This window comes from Aquarana catesbeiana, linkage group LG06 (assembly GCF_042186555.1).
Source record: "Aquarana catesbeiana isolate 2022-GZ linkage group LG06, ASM4218655v1, whole genome shotgun sequence".
Classification (NCBI taxonomy): Eukaryota; Metazoa; Chordata; class Amphibia; order Anura; family Ranidae; genus Aquarana; species Aquarana catesbeiana.
The window spans coordinates 133,673,737-133,690,271 of record NC_133329.1 but is presented as its reverse complement, the minus strand read 5'-3'; the positions used below and the strand labels follow the sequence as shown (position 1 = coordinate 133,690,271).

Here is a 16,535-nt window from a genome sequence, read left to right as displayed (position 1 = left end):
GCCTCACCAGTGCCCATCATATGCAGCCTGCCTGTGCCCAGCAACCTCACCAGTTCCCATCATATGCAGGCTAGCCAGTGCCCATCATATGCAGCCTCACCAGTGCCCATCATATGCAGCCTCACCAGTTCCCATCATATGCAGCCTCACCAGTGCCCGTCATATGCAGCCTGCCAGTGCCCGTCATATGCAGCCTCACCAGTGCCCGTCATATGCAGCCTCACCAGTGCCCATTATATGCAGCCTGCCAGTGCCCATCATATGCAGCCTGCCAGTGCCCGTCATATGCAGCCTCACCAGTGCCATCATATGCAGCCTCACCAGTGCCCATTATATGCAGCCAGACAGTGCCCATCATATGCAGCCTGCCAGTGCCTGTCATAGGCAGCCTGCCAGTGCCCAGCAGTCCCACCAGTGACCGTCATATGCAGTCTGCCAATGCCCAGCAGCCTCACCAGTGCCTGTCATATGCAGCCTGCCAGTGCCCAGCAGCCCCACCAGTGCCCGTCATATGCAGCCTGCCAGTGCCCATCATATGCAGCATGCCAGTGCCCATAATATGCAGCATGCCAGTGCCCGGCAGCCTCACCATTGCCTGTCATATGCAGCCCACCAGTGCCCATCATATACAGCTTGCCAGTGCCCATCATATGCAGCTTGCCAGTGCCCAGCAGCCCCATCAGTGTCCATCATATGCAGCTTGCCAGTACCCAGTAGCCCCACCAGTGCCCATCATATGAAGCTTTACCAGTGCCCATCATATGCAGCCTGCCTGTGCCCACATCAGCGGCGATCTCCGTGTGTCACGGAGCTGCCTTTGAAATGCCCGGACAACAGTAACAATGTCCCACCTCCTGTAATCACGTCGTGCTGATTCAATGTCCCACCATGATCAGTGTGCCGTCTATCACAGGAGGCGGGACACTGTTACTGCGGCTGGGCAATTCAGCTCCGTGAAACACGACGAGGGGAGGAGGAGGGAGGAGAGGAGGAGGGAGTGGAGGACTGGGCGCACCAGGATGACACTCCCGCAATGGCCAGCACCCAGAGCGGACCACGCCTCCTTTCGGTATCGGCTGTTTTTTTGGCGGCCGAAATTTTGGCGCACCTCTAATATATATATGTATACAGTTGTGCTCATAAGTTTACATACCCTGGCAGAATTTATGATTTCTTGGCCATTTTTCAGAGAATATGAATAACACAAAAACATTCCTTTCACTCATGGTTAGTGTTTGGCTGAAGCAATTTATTATTAATCAACTGTGTTTACTCTTTTTAAATCATAATGACAACAGAAACTACCCAAATGACCGTGATCAAAAGTTTACATACCCTGGTGATTTTGGCCTGATAACATGCACACAAGTTCACACAAAGGGATTTGAATGGCTATTAAAGGTAACCATTCTCACCTGTGATCTGTTTGCTTGTAATTAGTGTGTGTGTATAAAAGGTCAATGAACTTCTGGACTCCTGACAGACCCTTGCATCTTTCATCCAGTGCTGCACTGACATTTCTGGATTCTGAGTCATGGGGAAAGCAAAGGGATTGTCAAAGTATCTGTGGGAAAAAGTAGTTGAACTATATAAAACAGGAAAGGGATATAAAAAGATATCCAAGGAATTGAGAATGTCAATCAGTAGTGTTCAAACTCTAATTAAGAAGTGGAAATGAGGGGTTCTGTTGAAACCAAACCACAGTCAGGTAGACCAACTAAAATTTCAGACACAACTGGCAGGAACATTTTTTGGGATGCAAAGAAAAACCCACAAATAACCTCAGGTGAAATACAGGACTCTCTGAAAATATGTGGTGTTGCTGTTTCAAGATGCACAATAGGGACGCACTTGAAGAAAGATGGGCTGCATGGTCGAGTCGCCAGAATAAAATAAATAATACAATAATAAATTACTACACAAATGCAACAAAGTATCCCACTTACAATACACCAAACAGCACAGAGACAAGCCTCAAACCTTCTGGCACAAAGTCATTTGGAGTGATGAGACAAAACTTGTGCTTTTTGGCCACAACCATAAACTCTACATTTGGAGAGGAGTCAACAAGGCCTATGATGAAAGGTACACCATTCCTACTGTGAAACACGGAGGTGGATCGCTGATGTTTTGGGGATGTGTGAGCTACAAAGGCACAGGAAATTAGGTCAAAATTGATGGCAAGATGAATGCAGTATGTTATCTAAAAATACTGGAGGAACATTCATCAGCCAGGAAGCTGCGCATTGGACGTACTTGGAATTTCCAACATGACAATGATCCAAAACACAAGGCCAAGTCGACCTGTCATTGGCTACAGCAGAATAAAGTGAAGGTTCTGGAGTGGCCATCTCAGTCTTCTAGCCTCAATATCATTGAGCCACTCTGGGGAGATCTCAAAGGTTCAGTTCATGCAAGACAGCCCAAGAATTTACAGAAACTGGAGGCTTTTTGCCAAAAGGAATGGGCAGCTTTACCATCTGAGAAGATAAAGAGCCTCATCCACAAATACTACAAAAGACTTCAAGCTGTCATTGTTAAAGGGGGGCAATACACGGTATTAAGAACTGGGATATGTAAACTTTTGATCAGGGTCATTTGGGTAGTTTCTGTTGTCATTATGATTTAAAAAGAGTAAACACAGTTAATTGATAATACATGGCTTTAGTCAAACACTAACCATGAGTGAAAGAAAAGATTTTGTGTTGTCATACATATTCTCTGAAAAATTACCAAGAAATCATAAATTCTGCCAGGGTATGTAAACTTATGAGCACAACTCTATATATATATATAATCTCATATGCCTAGATTCAACCACATGTACTGTTACTATTAGTGGGAATTATTTGTGACGCTAAGTGCAGAATTGCATGCTAAAATTCTCATATGCAAAGCACTTAATCTTTGGCAAAAAATGAGCAACTACAACTACAGGGGGGCTATTTTGTAAAGAGGGTTTTGCCAACAGCTAAAAAAAAAAATTAAGTCTAATGTGAGCAATGGCGAATGGCACAGTGTTCTAGACCAAAGCAGGTATCTTCATGGTTCAGAAAGGTCTTGTGGCCAGAACTGACCAACTGAGCAAGCACCTCCGGTAATGTGTAGCAATGTTCTTATAATGACTGAAGAGGGTGGCGGAGGTTGGGGAACATATAAGGTACATGTAGCACCAAAGGGGGCGGGGAGGGTGCTGTGAGGTAGTTCACCTTTTTATTTTTTTTTTTAAAACTTTAATACAGGGCACTTTCACCCCCTTCCTGCCCAGACCATTTTTCAGCTTTAAGCGCTGTCGCACTTTGAATGACAATTGCACGGTCATGCAACACTGTACTCATATGACATTTTTATCATTTTTGTCCCACAAATAGATCTTTCTTTCGGTGGTATTTGATCACCACTGGGGTTTTTATTTTTTGCTAAACAAATAAAAAAAGTCTGAAAATTTTGAAGAAAAAAAAAGTTTTTCTTTGTTTCTGTTATAAAATGTGGTAAATAAGTATGTTTTCTTCTTCACTGACAGGCACTGATGAGCCTGCACTGATGGTCACTGATGAGGCAGCACTGATGGGCACTGATAAGGTGGCACTGATGATAAGGCACTAATATGCAGCACTGATAGGCGGCACTGATAGGTGGCATTGATAGGCAGCACTGATGGGCACTGATAGCTGGCAATGATGGGCACTGATAGGCAGCAATGATGGGCACTAATAAGCGGCACTGATGGGCACTGATAGGCAGCACTGATAGGCGGCAATTATGGGCACTGATAGGCAGCATTGATGGGCACTGATAGGCAGCACTAATGGTCAAGCACTGATATCCCTAATGGGCACTGATTGGCATCCCTGGTGGGCATGGATTGGCACATCCCTGGTGGGCACTTGTGGGCATTGCTGATGGGTCTGCACTGATAATCAATGCGCTGATTATCTGCGCAGACTCCCTCCCCCCTTGTCCGGAGAGCTGCTTATCGGCTTTCCGCTACACGCGCCCTGTCAGCGCGAATAGAGGAAATGCCGATAACTGTCACTTTCTGGTTACAATTTTTATTGGACACAGCTGATCACATGGTAGAGAGCCTACGTCATATGCTCTTTACTGAGATGAGAGATGCGGTGGGTCAGAGCGACACACACCTTGCTACCGATCGCCGCGCTGCGCACCCTCAGGGGCGCGTGTGCGGGTGGCTTATGCCTGCTGGACATCATATGACGCCCAGTCAGGATAATGAAACCTATAGCAGAATGACGGCCAGGTGGGATGTGGTTAAAAGAGGTGAACTAAAGCAGCCTATAGATGATTAGATTTTCTTTCCTTCCACCTTGAGTGGAAGGAAAGAAAGTCGCTCGAATACCACATCAACACAGTCAGTATTTATGGGGGAATGCCTCCCGCAGCGCTATTGTGTTCTGCCAATTGGGGGGGGGGGTGCGCAGGGAGCCTTTCCTGCTGGCAGAACACTATGGGGCTGTACTTTGCAAAGTGCACAGTCTATTTGCCTTTAGTAAATAAACCCCTATGATATGTAATGGTATGTAAAAAACCCGACAGGCTGGTTGTACCCAAGTCAATTGATGGATCGACCTGGGTACAACCGGCCTGCCCATAGATGGATTGAATTTCAATCCAAGTATGGCCAGATTTAGACTAGGTTCACATCTCTGCATGTCGGAAATGTGTGCGAAATTGTGGGCATTGCCAACACAGCAGAGAAATGTGCTGCACTTTAGCAGATGCATGGGGTTGCCATTAATTGTTAATGGCTCCCTCACACATCAGTAACTGTGTGGCCAAACCGCATGGTGCAGCAATTCAATGCAGCGCGATTTTACAAAAGGGTCGAGGACTTGATTTCCTGCGTTTCTTGCAACCTTGGAATTAGGGATGCACCAATAGCATTTTTTTAACACCGAGTATGAGTACCGATACTTTTTTGCAGGTACTCGCCGGTAACAATTACCTGCAGGCATGGTACAGGGGACAGCCAGAGACTGCAGGCATGGTACAGGGGACAGCCAAAGACTGAAGGCATGGTACAGGAGACAGCCAAAGACTGCAGACATGGTACAGGGGACAGCCAGAGACTGCAGGCATGGTACAGGGGACAGCCAGAGACTGCAGGCATGGTACAGGGGACTGCCAGAGACTGTAGGCATGGTACAGGAGACAGCCAGAGACTGCAGGCATGGTACAGGGGACTGCCAGAGACTGTAGGCATGGTACAGGAGACAGCCAGGGACTGCAGGCATGGCACAGGGGACAGCCAGAGACTTCAGGCATGGTACGGGGGACAGCCAGAGACTGCAGGCATGGCACAGGAGACAGCCAGAGAATGCAGGCATGGTACAAGGGACAGCCAGAGACTGCAGGCATGGTACAGGGGACAGCCAGAGACTGCAGGCATGGTACAGGGGACACCCAGAGACTGCAGACATGGTACAGGGGACAGCCAGTGAGTGCAGGCATGGCACAGGGGACAGCCAGAGACTGCAGGCATGGTACAGGGCACAGCCAGAGACTGCAGGCATGGCACAAGGGACTGTCAGAGACTGCAGGCATGGTACAGGGGACAGCCAGAGACTGCAGGCATGGTACAGGGGACAGCCAGAGACTGCAGTCATGGTACAGGAGACAGCCAGAGACTGCAAGCATGGTACAGGAGACAGCCAGAGACTGCAGGCATGGTACAGGGGACAGCCAGAGACTGCAGTCATGGTACAGGAGACAGCCAGAGACTGCAGTCATGGTACAGGAGACAGCCAGAGACTGCAAGCATGGTACAGGAGACAGCCAGAGACTGCAAGCATGGTACAGGGGACAGCCAGAGACTGCAGGCATGGTACAGGGGACAGCCAGAGACTGCAGGCATGGTACAGGGGACAGCCAGAGACTGCAGTCATGGTACAGGAGACAGCCAGAGACTGCAGTCATGGTACAGGAGACAGCCAGAGACTGCAAGCATGGTACAGGAGACAGCCAGAGACTGCAGGCATGGTACAGGGGACAGCCAGAGACTGCAGGCATGGTACAGGGGACAGCCAGAGACTGCAGGCATGGTACAGGGGACAGCCAGAGACTGCAGGCATGGTATAGGGGACAGCCAGAGACTGAAGGCATGGTACAGGAGACAGCCAAAGACTGCAGACATGGTACAGGGGACAGCCAGAGACTGTAGGCATGGTACAGGAGACAGCCAGAGACTGTAGGCATGGTACAGGAGACAGCCAGAGACTGTAGGCATGGTACAGGAAACAGCCAGAGACTGTAGTCATGGTACAGGAGACAGCCAGAGGCTGCAGGCATGGTACAGGAGACAGCCAAAGACTGCAGATATGGTACAGGAGACAGCCAGGGAGGTCAGGAGGGAACACATCAGGAGGCAGTCAAAATGCTTTAATGAGCCCAATTTCTCACTGTGCCACATGAAAAGGAGATGCAATCCCATTTGTTAGCTAACAGCTCCTCTATGCTAAGCTGCATTAACACAGCCTGTAAATGAATCCACGATGTGCTACTAGTTGAGCTTACCTCCAGGAAGTTCACATTCCCTCTACTCAGCAGCTCACACCTCCCACTTCCAGGCTGGCGCGATCTCGGGGGGCAGGCACATCCCCTGTCCCTCCCACCCAAGCAGCAGAAGCCAGGAGGCTCCCACCTACTCAAGCAGCAGCCTGCAGGAGAGAGGCTGGAAAACTGCTGGGGGAGGTACAGGGGGCAGAGTGTCCAGTCACAATGCATCTGGGCAGTAATTCCTAATGCTGAGAGAGGCTGTATGTCGTCCCGACCGCCGCTCTGAATTCACGGGGCACACTCAGCCTCAGAGTCAGTAATATTTTCTCGGGGGGAGCAATTTCCCCGTCCCCCCCCCTTGGATCCACCCCTGGACGTCACTTCTGGTATCGGTTTCTGGTATGGAGCATTTTCACGAGTACCAATACTCGTGAAAATGGCTAGTATCGACGCCGTCACCGATACCAGCATCAATATCGGTGCATCCCTACTTGGAATGAATGGGCCCTTCCTACATGAAGCAAGCTAAGATGTGAACACGGCTAAACCTTTAACACATTCATGTCAATATTGAAATGTATGTTAATTACTTTCATATTGTCTAAAATATATAAAAAAACAAACATTATGAACGCAAATTACTCAGGAACATTGGATTAAAAAAATGAAAGCTTATTAGGAAATTATAACACAGCGTAACTTTGTTACATAAAAGAACAAAGGGCTGCAGACACATTCAAGGTCCCCGGGTTCCAATAATTCCATATTTAGGCCTGTCATCAGAGACAGCACAGTCACCAGAGTTCTCAAAGCATTGTTTAGGTCAAAGTCTGTGCCAAACCCACACTGCGGTGTAGTATTGGTGTGCATGTCAAAAAAAATACTTTGTACACTGATGTGCTGGGAGCAAGATTAACTCGCAAGTCATTTATATCTTAGGCGTACATAGCTGGGACAAGTAACCTGAGCAGATATCTACAGTTATTCTATAAAGCACTACACAATAAAGAGCAAAAAAGTTGGGCAAACTGTAGCAAACCACAACTACCAAATCATATTTCACTTCAAGCATCACTCTATGTATTATATATGTCTGGTAAAGTCTAATTTGAGTATGAAACATCATAAGTCTTTTTTGGCTATAAGCACCAACATTGTGGTATTTGGACCCCACCTCAGCTAACTATTGGCAGAGAAAGGGTGGGTCTGGTTTAGTGTGATGGTTAGTGTTAGGGTTACACAAAGGTTTACTGTTAGAGGGCCCTAAAGTGACCCTGTTAGGATAAAAAATAATCCAAATCAAGGTGCCCTGCAAGAAAAATTCTTAGACGTACCTTTCTGGTGAGCCATGTATGCTATCTTTCTTCCGTTCCAACTCTGCAGTCTCAGTCTCTTTGGCATTTGACACATCTAGAAGCGTTGGATGCTTGTGCCCCCACCACTCTGTGGTTCCATCCTCTGACCCCTATGTCATTAAAGGAAACAGCCCTGTTGTAGGGGTCAGAGGATGTTGCCACAGCACACAGTGGGGAACAGAAATTCAATGCTCCCAGAAGTGTGGAATGCCAAAAAGACCAAGGCCAAGCACTGTAATGTAAGGGATGTAGGAGACTTGGGTCATTGGAGAGGTGAGTATAAAACCCTTTCTCTTGCAGGGCACCATTATTTGGGTTTATCTTTTATCCTAACAGGGTCACTTCAAGGTAGGGCATGGTTCTCTTCACCAAAAACTACCAATGCTAAACGCCCTGTAAAGCTTGCATCACAGCGCTGCAATGTATGTGGTTGCAGGGCAGTTGTGGCTTGGCCCCATTCACTTGACTCAATGGTACTGCCCACTAAACGCTACAGGAGAGTATCATTTTGTATACACAGCCCTATTCAGCTGCCTTTGCAGCTTAAGAGGGATGGTCAGGGAGCAATAAAACCACGACTCAACTGTCTAGCACCCCACAACTGCAAGTTTAAACTAGGTCTTAAACCTACATAAGAGGCATTATCTAGTTAAGCCGGCCATAAACGGATCAAATCTTGGCTGGTTCAGCACAGACTGGCCAAGATTCGATCCATCTATGGGCAGGCTGATTGTAATCAAGCTGATCTATCGACTGACTTGGGGACAACCAGCATATTGGATTATTAGCATGCAATTATTGTCGTCGGCTATAGCCGTTAGCAGTAATAACTGTGCTTTGTAGTGGTGAAGAAAAGCTGAGAGATTTGTAATCCTCATCTATGGTGACAACGCTACCTCTCCATAGACCTAGTGTAGTAAGAGGCACCCTAGTCACCCTAGGACAAGAAGTGTGTCACTGGCAGGATCATCAGATGAAAAGAAAAGAAAAAAAAACTCAAAAAGGAAAACAAAAGCACCCACATCTTTTGTTGTAGGTTTAGATATGCCTTAAATCAGGCTCTTGGGCTATGCTATGATAATTGGGTACTCACTAATAAAGTAATTTGTTGGTTTGCATAAGTGTTGACATAAAGTTGCGGTTTTACCAATGAGCTGCGCCCTTTCTCTTTCAACACGGATTAATTTAGTGTTGTTATTTCAGGGAAAGGGAGATCTATCGTTTTTGGGTACTAGGAATCTGCGTTTGACTAATGCCTATGCTTCTCAGCAGTCTTGACATTTGAACACTTATGATATTCTTACCTTGTAGTATGACAGTCTCACCAGCGATGTGATTGACGGGGAACATGGCATCAAATATATCACTGAAAGAGACAAGGTAGATGTAAGCAATTTGCAAGAGAGATGCAGGTTTATTCAATATGACAGACTGTCTACAAACATAGAACATATTATGCAGACCGGCTCTTGTTTACTTCCTAATAAACGACACTGAGGCTTGTTTAAAATTTCAGAATGCAGATCCCTATGCCATTCCGCTGAGGCTTAGAATTTCAAGGCATCCTGAAATTCCCAGACATGTCACTCTGTAGCATACACATGAAACTCTAGCCTGATAACTCTGCTCATATCTCTCATCTCTTTATGGAGTCAGAAGACACGGTCTAAATAACTGGAAGGATTGTGTCAAGTTCAAATAAGGATGTGCACTCATGAACATTCCTCTTATCGCACACAAATACCTGAGGATCCAACACCTACCAGAGCTCAGGAGCATTGTGTACACAATTCTATTGTAAAGCCATGAGTACCCTATGAAGAACACTAGTGTCAATACTCATTAAGTCTAATAAGTCCATTAGATGAGTCTCAGACATCTACTACCATACAGTGGGGACGGAAACTATTCAGACCCCCTTAAATTTGTCACTCTTTGTTATATTACAGCCATTTACTAAAATCATTTAAGTTCATTTTTTTCCTCATTAATGTACACACAGCACCCCATATTGACAGAAAAACACAGAATTGTTGACATTTTTGCAGATTTATTAAAAAAGAAAAACTGAAATATCACATGGTCCTAAGTATTCAGACCCTTTGCTCAGTATTTAGTAGAAGCAACCTTTTGATCTAATGCAGCCATGAGTCTTTTTGGGAAAGATGCAGCAAGTTTTTCACACCTGGATTTGGGGATCCTCTGCCATTCCTCCTTGCAGATCCTCTCCAGTTCTGTCAGGTTGGATGGTAAATGTTGGTGGACAGCCATTTTTAGGTCTCTCCAGAGATGCTCAATTGGGTTTAAGTCAGGGCTCTGGCTGGGCCATTCAAGAACAGTCACAGAATTGTTGTGAAGCCACTCCTTCGTTATTTTAGCTGTGTGGTTAGGGTAATTGTCTTGTTGGAAGGTAAACCTTCGGCCCAGTCTGAGGTCCTGAGCACTCTGGAGAAGGTTTTCATCCAGGATATCCCTGTACTTGGCCGCATTCATCTTTCCCTCGATTGCAACCAGTCGTCCTGTCCCTGCAGCTGAAAAACACCCCCACAGCATGATGCTGCCACCACCATGCTTCACTCTTGGGACTGTATTGGACAGGTGGAGAGCTGCAGTGATGGTTGACTTTCTACAACTTTCTCCCATCTCCCGACTGCATCTCTGGAGTTCAGCCACAGTGATCTTTGGGTTCTTCTTTACCTCTCTCACCAAGGCTCTTCTCCCCCAATAGCTCAGTTTGGCCGGATGGCCAGCTCTAGGAAGGGTTCTGGTCGTCCCAAACGTCTTCCATTTAAGGATTATGGAGGCCACTGTGCTCTTAGAAACCTTAAGTGCAGCAGAAATTTTTTTATAACCTTGGCCAGATCTGTGCCTTGCCACAATTCTGTCTCTGAGCTCTTCAGGCAGTTCCTTTGACCTCATGATTCTCATTTGCTCTGACATGCACTGTGAGCTGTAAGGTCTTATATAGACAGGTGTGTGGCTTTCCTAATCAAGTCCAATCAGTATAATCAAACACAGCTGGACTCAAATGAAGGCGTAGAACCATCTCAGGGATGATCAGAAGAAATGGACAGCACCTGAGTTAAATATATGAGTGTCAGAGCAAAGGGTCTGAATACTTAGGACCATGTGATTGTCAGAGAAGGGACCTCTCCAGTCACATTCATCCTGTCCCTGGGCGTGTGCGTGCTGGATTGGTGCTTTGGCGCATGCTTGCACGCGGCCCAATGGAGCGGCGCGCGCGCATGCATGATAGCACACGGGTGCGCGCAGTGACTCATGCACGCCCACCGTGACACTCTGGCGGGGCTATTTAAATCAGCTCCAGCACCCAGACTGGTTGCTGGTTTGTCTTCAGCTCCTGTTGCTTCCTGTTTCCTGTTCATGCTCACCTGATCTCCTGTTGTGACCCGGATTGCTCTTACCACGCTGCCTCTCTCCTGGATTGACCCCCGGCCTGATTCACCGACTTCCTCGGCTTGATACCAGTGTCTGACCCCCGGCCTGATTAACGGACTTCCTCTGTTTGATACCAGTGTTTGACCCCCGGCCTGATTAACGGACTTCCTCTGTTTGATACCAGTGTATGACCCCCGGCCTGATTAACGGACTTCCTCTGCTTGATACCAGTGTTTGACTCCCGGCCTGATTAATGGACTTCCTCTGCTTGATACCAGTGTTTGACCCCCGGCCTGATTAACGGACTTCCTCTGTCCGATACCAGTGTTTGACCCCCGGCCTGTTCTACGGACTTGTCTTGCTTATTGCCTGTGTTTGACCCTCTGCTTGCTTACAGTTTGTCTGCTCCACCCAGCAACGGGACTTCCACCGGTTCCTGGACTCCTGCATCCCCAGACCCAGCTCTGCAGTTTCCCACAAGGGATCCATACCTGCCGGTGGCCCGTGCTCCTTAGTGCCACCCATTCCCTGTTTCATCACCAGGGGATGGGGTGCGCGTAGTGGCAACGGCGAACCGCTCTCTGCATCTCGGCCTCGGTAAGTACTTACCTGACAGTGATATTTCAATTTTTCTTTTTTAATAAATCTGCAAAAATGTCAACAATTCTGTGTTTTTCTGTCAATATGGGGTGCTGTGTGTACATTAATGAGGAAAAAAATGAACTTAAATGATTTTAGCAAATGGCTGCAACATAACAAAGAGTGAAAAATTTAAAGGGGTCTGAATACTTTCCGTCCCCGCTGTATATTTACAGTTAGGCAGTCGGCAAGTGGTTAAACCTTTTAGTTTTATTACATACCTTATTTTAGACCCAGTGATGTCATCACTAGGCCTCTGTGCTTCCCTATACAATGCAGCCAGATCATTTTTGTTAGGAGGGTCTATCAGGGTGTTATATATAGCTTCCTGAAAACATCACAGCACCATGCTTCAGCATTTCTCTCAAGAGCCCTCTGTCCTGATGCAAGAAGAAGGCTGGCTCTTAAAAGCAGTTATGCAAATATCAAAATACCTTGATGGGTGAATGTCAGTCTGGAGGACTGGTTGTTTCTAGGTAGTTTGCAATTACATGGAGACTGCTCTAGGTAATGCCCATGTGATGCGGCCTCCATGATTGACATGAAATACAGTGCATGAAAGGAATGGGCTAGGGACAGTAAGTCTGCTTCAGATTCAAATGTACACTGTGAGAAGTTTGCAGTGTGCAGAGTAAGCCAAAGGAGAGTAGAGCAGAGGAGCCTGCGCAATTGTGCAATACTGAAGGTTGAAGGCTGGGGTTCAGCTTTAACACTTTATTAGTCCACTAAGCCACAGGCAGACGACATTTACATATATCAAATTAAACTTCATATTAAATGAACAACACATTTTTTCACTTGTATTAATAGAGCAGCTCAAGCTGTATTCTCTATTGATGTACAGTGTAACAAGCTAAGTCTCTCATGAACTTTCATGCTTCCTGTTCTGTTGGGGCTTGTTCTGTAGACAGGACCTAGGGCTAGGAACATGCGTTCCCCCTTCTTACAGTTTCATTACTGTACTGCACTGACACATCAGCAGCCTCTATTATTACCATTCATGACAGTTCAGATAGTTGTGTCTGACACGTGCTGCTTTCACAGAACTGTCTATGCGCCACATATAAACCAATATGTTTACCAAAAGCATACTAATAACCTGCACAAAATGAGGGCCGCCAACTGTTACTTTGGGCAACAGCAGTTCTATTTTCAATAGACTTGGACAGGATATGACAAAATGTTGAATTTTTATCCCTGTTGTGGAGATTCCGCTTCACTTCCTGTATGGTCACCCAGATGGAAAATGAGAGGAAATTACCCCGGCAGGGACAAAAACAGCAATGAACACCTGAAAAAGGTTCAATTCCTTTCACATACTATCTAAATCATTAATATATCTTTAGCTTTACATTTTTAACCTTCTGCCAACCACATAAGTGTGGTGTCAGGGAGGGTGGGCCGGTGGGCCTTAAAGCCCAAAATTTGTGCACATGTGTCCATGGAGGCCAAAGTTTCTGTACTAAGAGCCTGCTTCCAGCACAGGGACGGAGCAATCACAAACAGCTCCTGGTCTCTGTTTATGATTGGAAGCTGGTGGGACAGGCTCCTGATCATGTCATGGCAGCAAAAAAATACTCTTCCGCATGATCAAGATGTCCGGGTTATCTCCAAATGGTGGCAGCCAACCTAGGTACGACAGTCTCCAAATGGTGAACGAGAAGACTTCAGGACCACTGCTGGCTTACATGTTCCGAAGGAATTCCTTCTTCCTCAGAGTCCTGAAGTCCTCTTGTTCACTATCTGGAGACTGTCCTACCTAGATTGACTGCCACCATTTGGAGGTTTTTACAAAACAAATTATCTCCATATGTTTGTGAGTAGTTTTTAAAAATAAATTAACTAAAGGACAATGCACAAGGCTGGTGTGCCCTCTTTTCTCTATTCCCTCTCCTGATCATGTGACCACTGTGACAGCCAATCACAGTTGATTGGGAAGTCTGTCCTGGCTCCCGGCTTGAAGACCTAGTTAAGGAGTCTTTGGGAGGAAGGGGTAATTATAGCCAGGGGGTGTGTCTATGGCAGTCAGTCTGGTGGGAGGCTGGGGGGTCACACCGACAGCAAGTTTGCCTGCTAAAAATGCCATTTATTGAAAATGTGGAAGCATATAGCTGGGAGGTGGAGAAAGTTAAAAAGTAGCACAGTTTTCCAATAAGTACTAGAAGGTGAAAAACATGCAACATAAACAGGTGAGGCGGGAGATCTGCTTTAAAAAAAAGAACTTCCACATGTCTTGAATATTTTACATGCTTGCTGGAAAATATTATGACTGTATTTCACATACACATTTGTACAGTCTCCCTCTAGTGGCTAATTGTATATAAGGCATTGCAGTCCCTATGCTTGCTAAACAGCTACTCTGATCAAGTCAATTTACTACATTGTAGATGTATTGTTTAAAATAGTCTGAGCAGACTGATAATGATGTAATCAAGCGTGGACCCTCAGGCTAGCCATACATGTAGATTTCTCTCTTTCCACCCTGCAGGATGAACAAGAGAAATCAATCAATTCCCCCATCTATTGAGTAATCTGTACTGCCAACTATTGTATTCAGACAGCTACAGCACCAATGGCTGTCTGAATACCCGAACAGTACACTACATCTGGCAGGAGGCAGTCACTGTCCGGCCAACAATTTTCCACCCAGCTCAGCTAAATTTTTAAATTTTAATGTTTGTCAAAATGGGTGTTGTCAACGGGGCCACCCACTGCTGGAAGTTGGGGCAATTCAGCAGGAACCGGAGTGTATGGCTAGCATCAGTCCCCAATGAAACACATGGGATTCCAAGTCAAAGCATTAGAATTTAATCAGAACCTTCACAAGCAGTTTTGCCGGTGTCATTCAACCCACTTCCTCTGAGCCAAGGCTCTCATGGGCACTCTCTGCGGGTATGTCCTCATGCCGGCCTGGGCTCAATATATTACTGCACTGAACAGTGTTCACACGTCAACGCTAAACCTAAGTCATTACATATTGACCTAAACCTGGAATTCTGCTTTATGATGATCGCTGATGTAAAATAATGGAAATACTGTAGATTCCTAAATATTCATAAATATTTGTCTACTTTACTGAAAGAACATGTTCTTTAATTCTTGACATATTACACATTTATTCTTAACATATACGCCTTAGGGGATTTCTGTATTTTGGCCAGACTGTTTCCCATGGAGGTCTATAGCTGGTTACTCTGTACATTCAACAGACTATACATATAAGAGTTTAATGAACCTACTCTTAGGAATGGTGTCAGGTTCAGCCTGTCATGACCATTAGGCACCCAGGCCGTGTTTGGCACCTAGTTCAAGCATATAGGTTTAGACATGAAAGTAAATGTATCTCAATGTATCAATCAGATGTGTAGCTTGAAGGCATATAAAAATATTATGTTTGCTGAGAGCAACGAGTCAGAGCATGCACAGTCTTTACTATATACTAAGGAAAATGATGGAAAATATCTCAGGTCAGACCTCACATTAAATGTAATATAACTATTTTATTGTTGGGTGTTTTTTTCCATTGCATAAAATAATGCTGTTATATGATCTATTGTAAACAATTCTGAAGTTATGAAAAGAACTCTTACTTAAAGTGTTACTAAACCCAGGACTCTGCATTCGCTATATCTGGTCTCCCACAGTACACAGAACATGGAAATGCAATTATTTTAGTAAATATAAATTGCTAAATACCTTTTTTCATCAGCAGTATATAGCAGTCTTATGACTTCTATCAGTGTCTGGTTAAAGCTTGTAGGAGGATTTTTAATTCTCCTCTGACTGTTCAATGAGGCTGCAGGACCCCTGACCCTCTATCTGGACAGTGCTGATTGGCCCTGTGCTGATCACATGCACCCTACCAAAAAAACTCTCTAGCAACACACACCAAACTGAGCATGTGCAGAGTCTCTGTCTTATCAGGAGATGGATTGGGGACAGTGGAAGAAGAGGAGGATTAGAGAAGAGAGGATCAAACACAATGCTGAGGATTAACCCCTTAGGTTCCACAGTGAGTATAAGAAGCATGCTTTACCGCATCCACAGACTGATTTTACTGTTGTGGGTTTAGTAACACTTTAAAGGGGGATTTCGCACAAGTGCCAGAACTACCATATTGATATACAGTATATATAACTTTAATGGCCAAATATCGCAATAATAAGTTATATAACAAATTACAAATCAAGCATCCATTTGTAGTATTATCTTTAGCCTTGGGCAACACTTAGGTATATCAATGTTAGATATTTTGAAATTATGAAAGTTATTCCTGTTAATCAAAGGAAACCTTTCCTTAAAGAATGTGAGCTTGTTGACTTCTCAGTCTGAAAATGTTAAATCTGTATTGGAAATATGTAGTCACCTGAACTATTGCAGTGCTGGGTGCGATCTACCAAGTGCCATGCCGAGTGGCTGCCCTTTTGCATAGTAACTACAAGAAGTCACTTGCTTGGCAAGGCTGCCATCCAGAGAACACCTTGCATTTTTCCCGACGAATGCAAACAATTCTCTGATTGGATGAGTTGGAGATCACTGCCCGTCCTCTTCACCTCATCCAACCAGAGAATGCTTTGCATTCAGTGAGATAAATGCAAGACATTTTCTTCTGAATAAGGACTGTGC

At 45.5% G+C, this 16,535-nt stretch overlaps 1 protein-coding gene across 3 annotated transcripts in view; it reads right to left on the bottom strand.

Annotated features, from left to right (window-relative positions):
- Positions 1 to 16,535, bottom strand: part of PRKAR1B (protein kinase cAMP-dependent type I regulatory subunit beta) — a 358,697-nt gene that overhangs the window by 169,512 nt on the left and 172,650 nt on the right. For all 3 annotated transcript variants that reach the window (XM_073636848.1, XM_073636847.1, XM_073636849.1), the window contains one exon: positions 9,176 to 9,237. In XM_073636848.1, the coding sequence (XP_073492949.1) occupies positions 9,176 to 9,237 (62 nt within the window). The remainder of the gene's footprint in view (positions 1 to 9,175; positions 9,238 to 16,535) is intronic.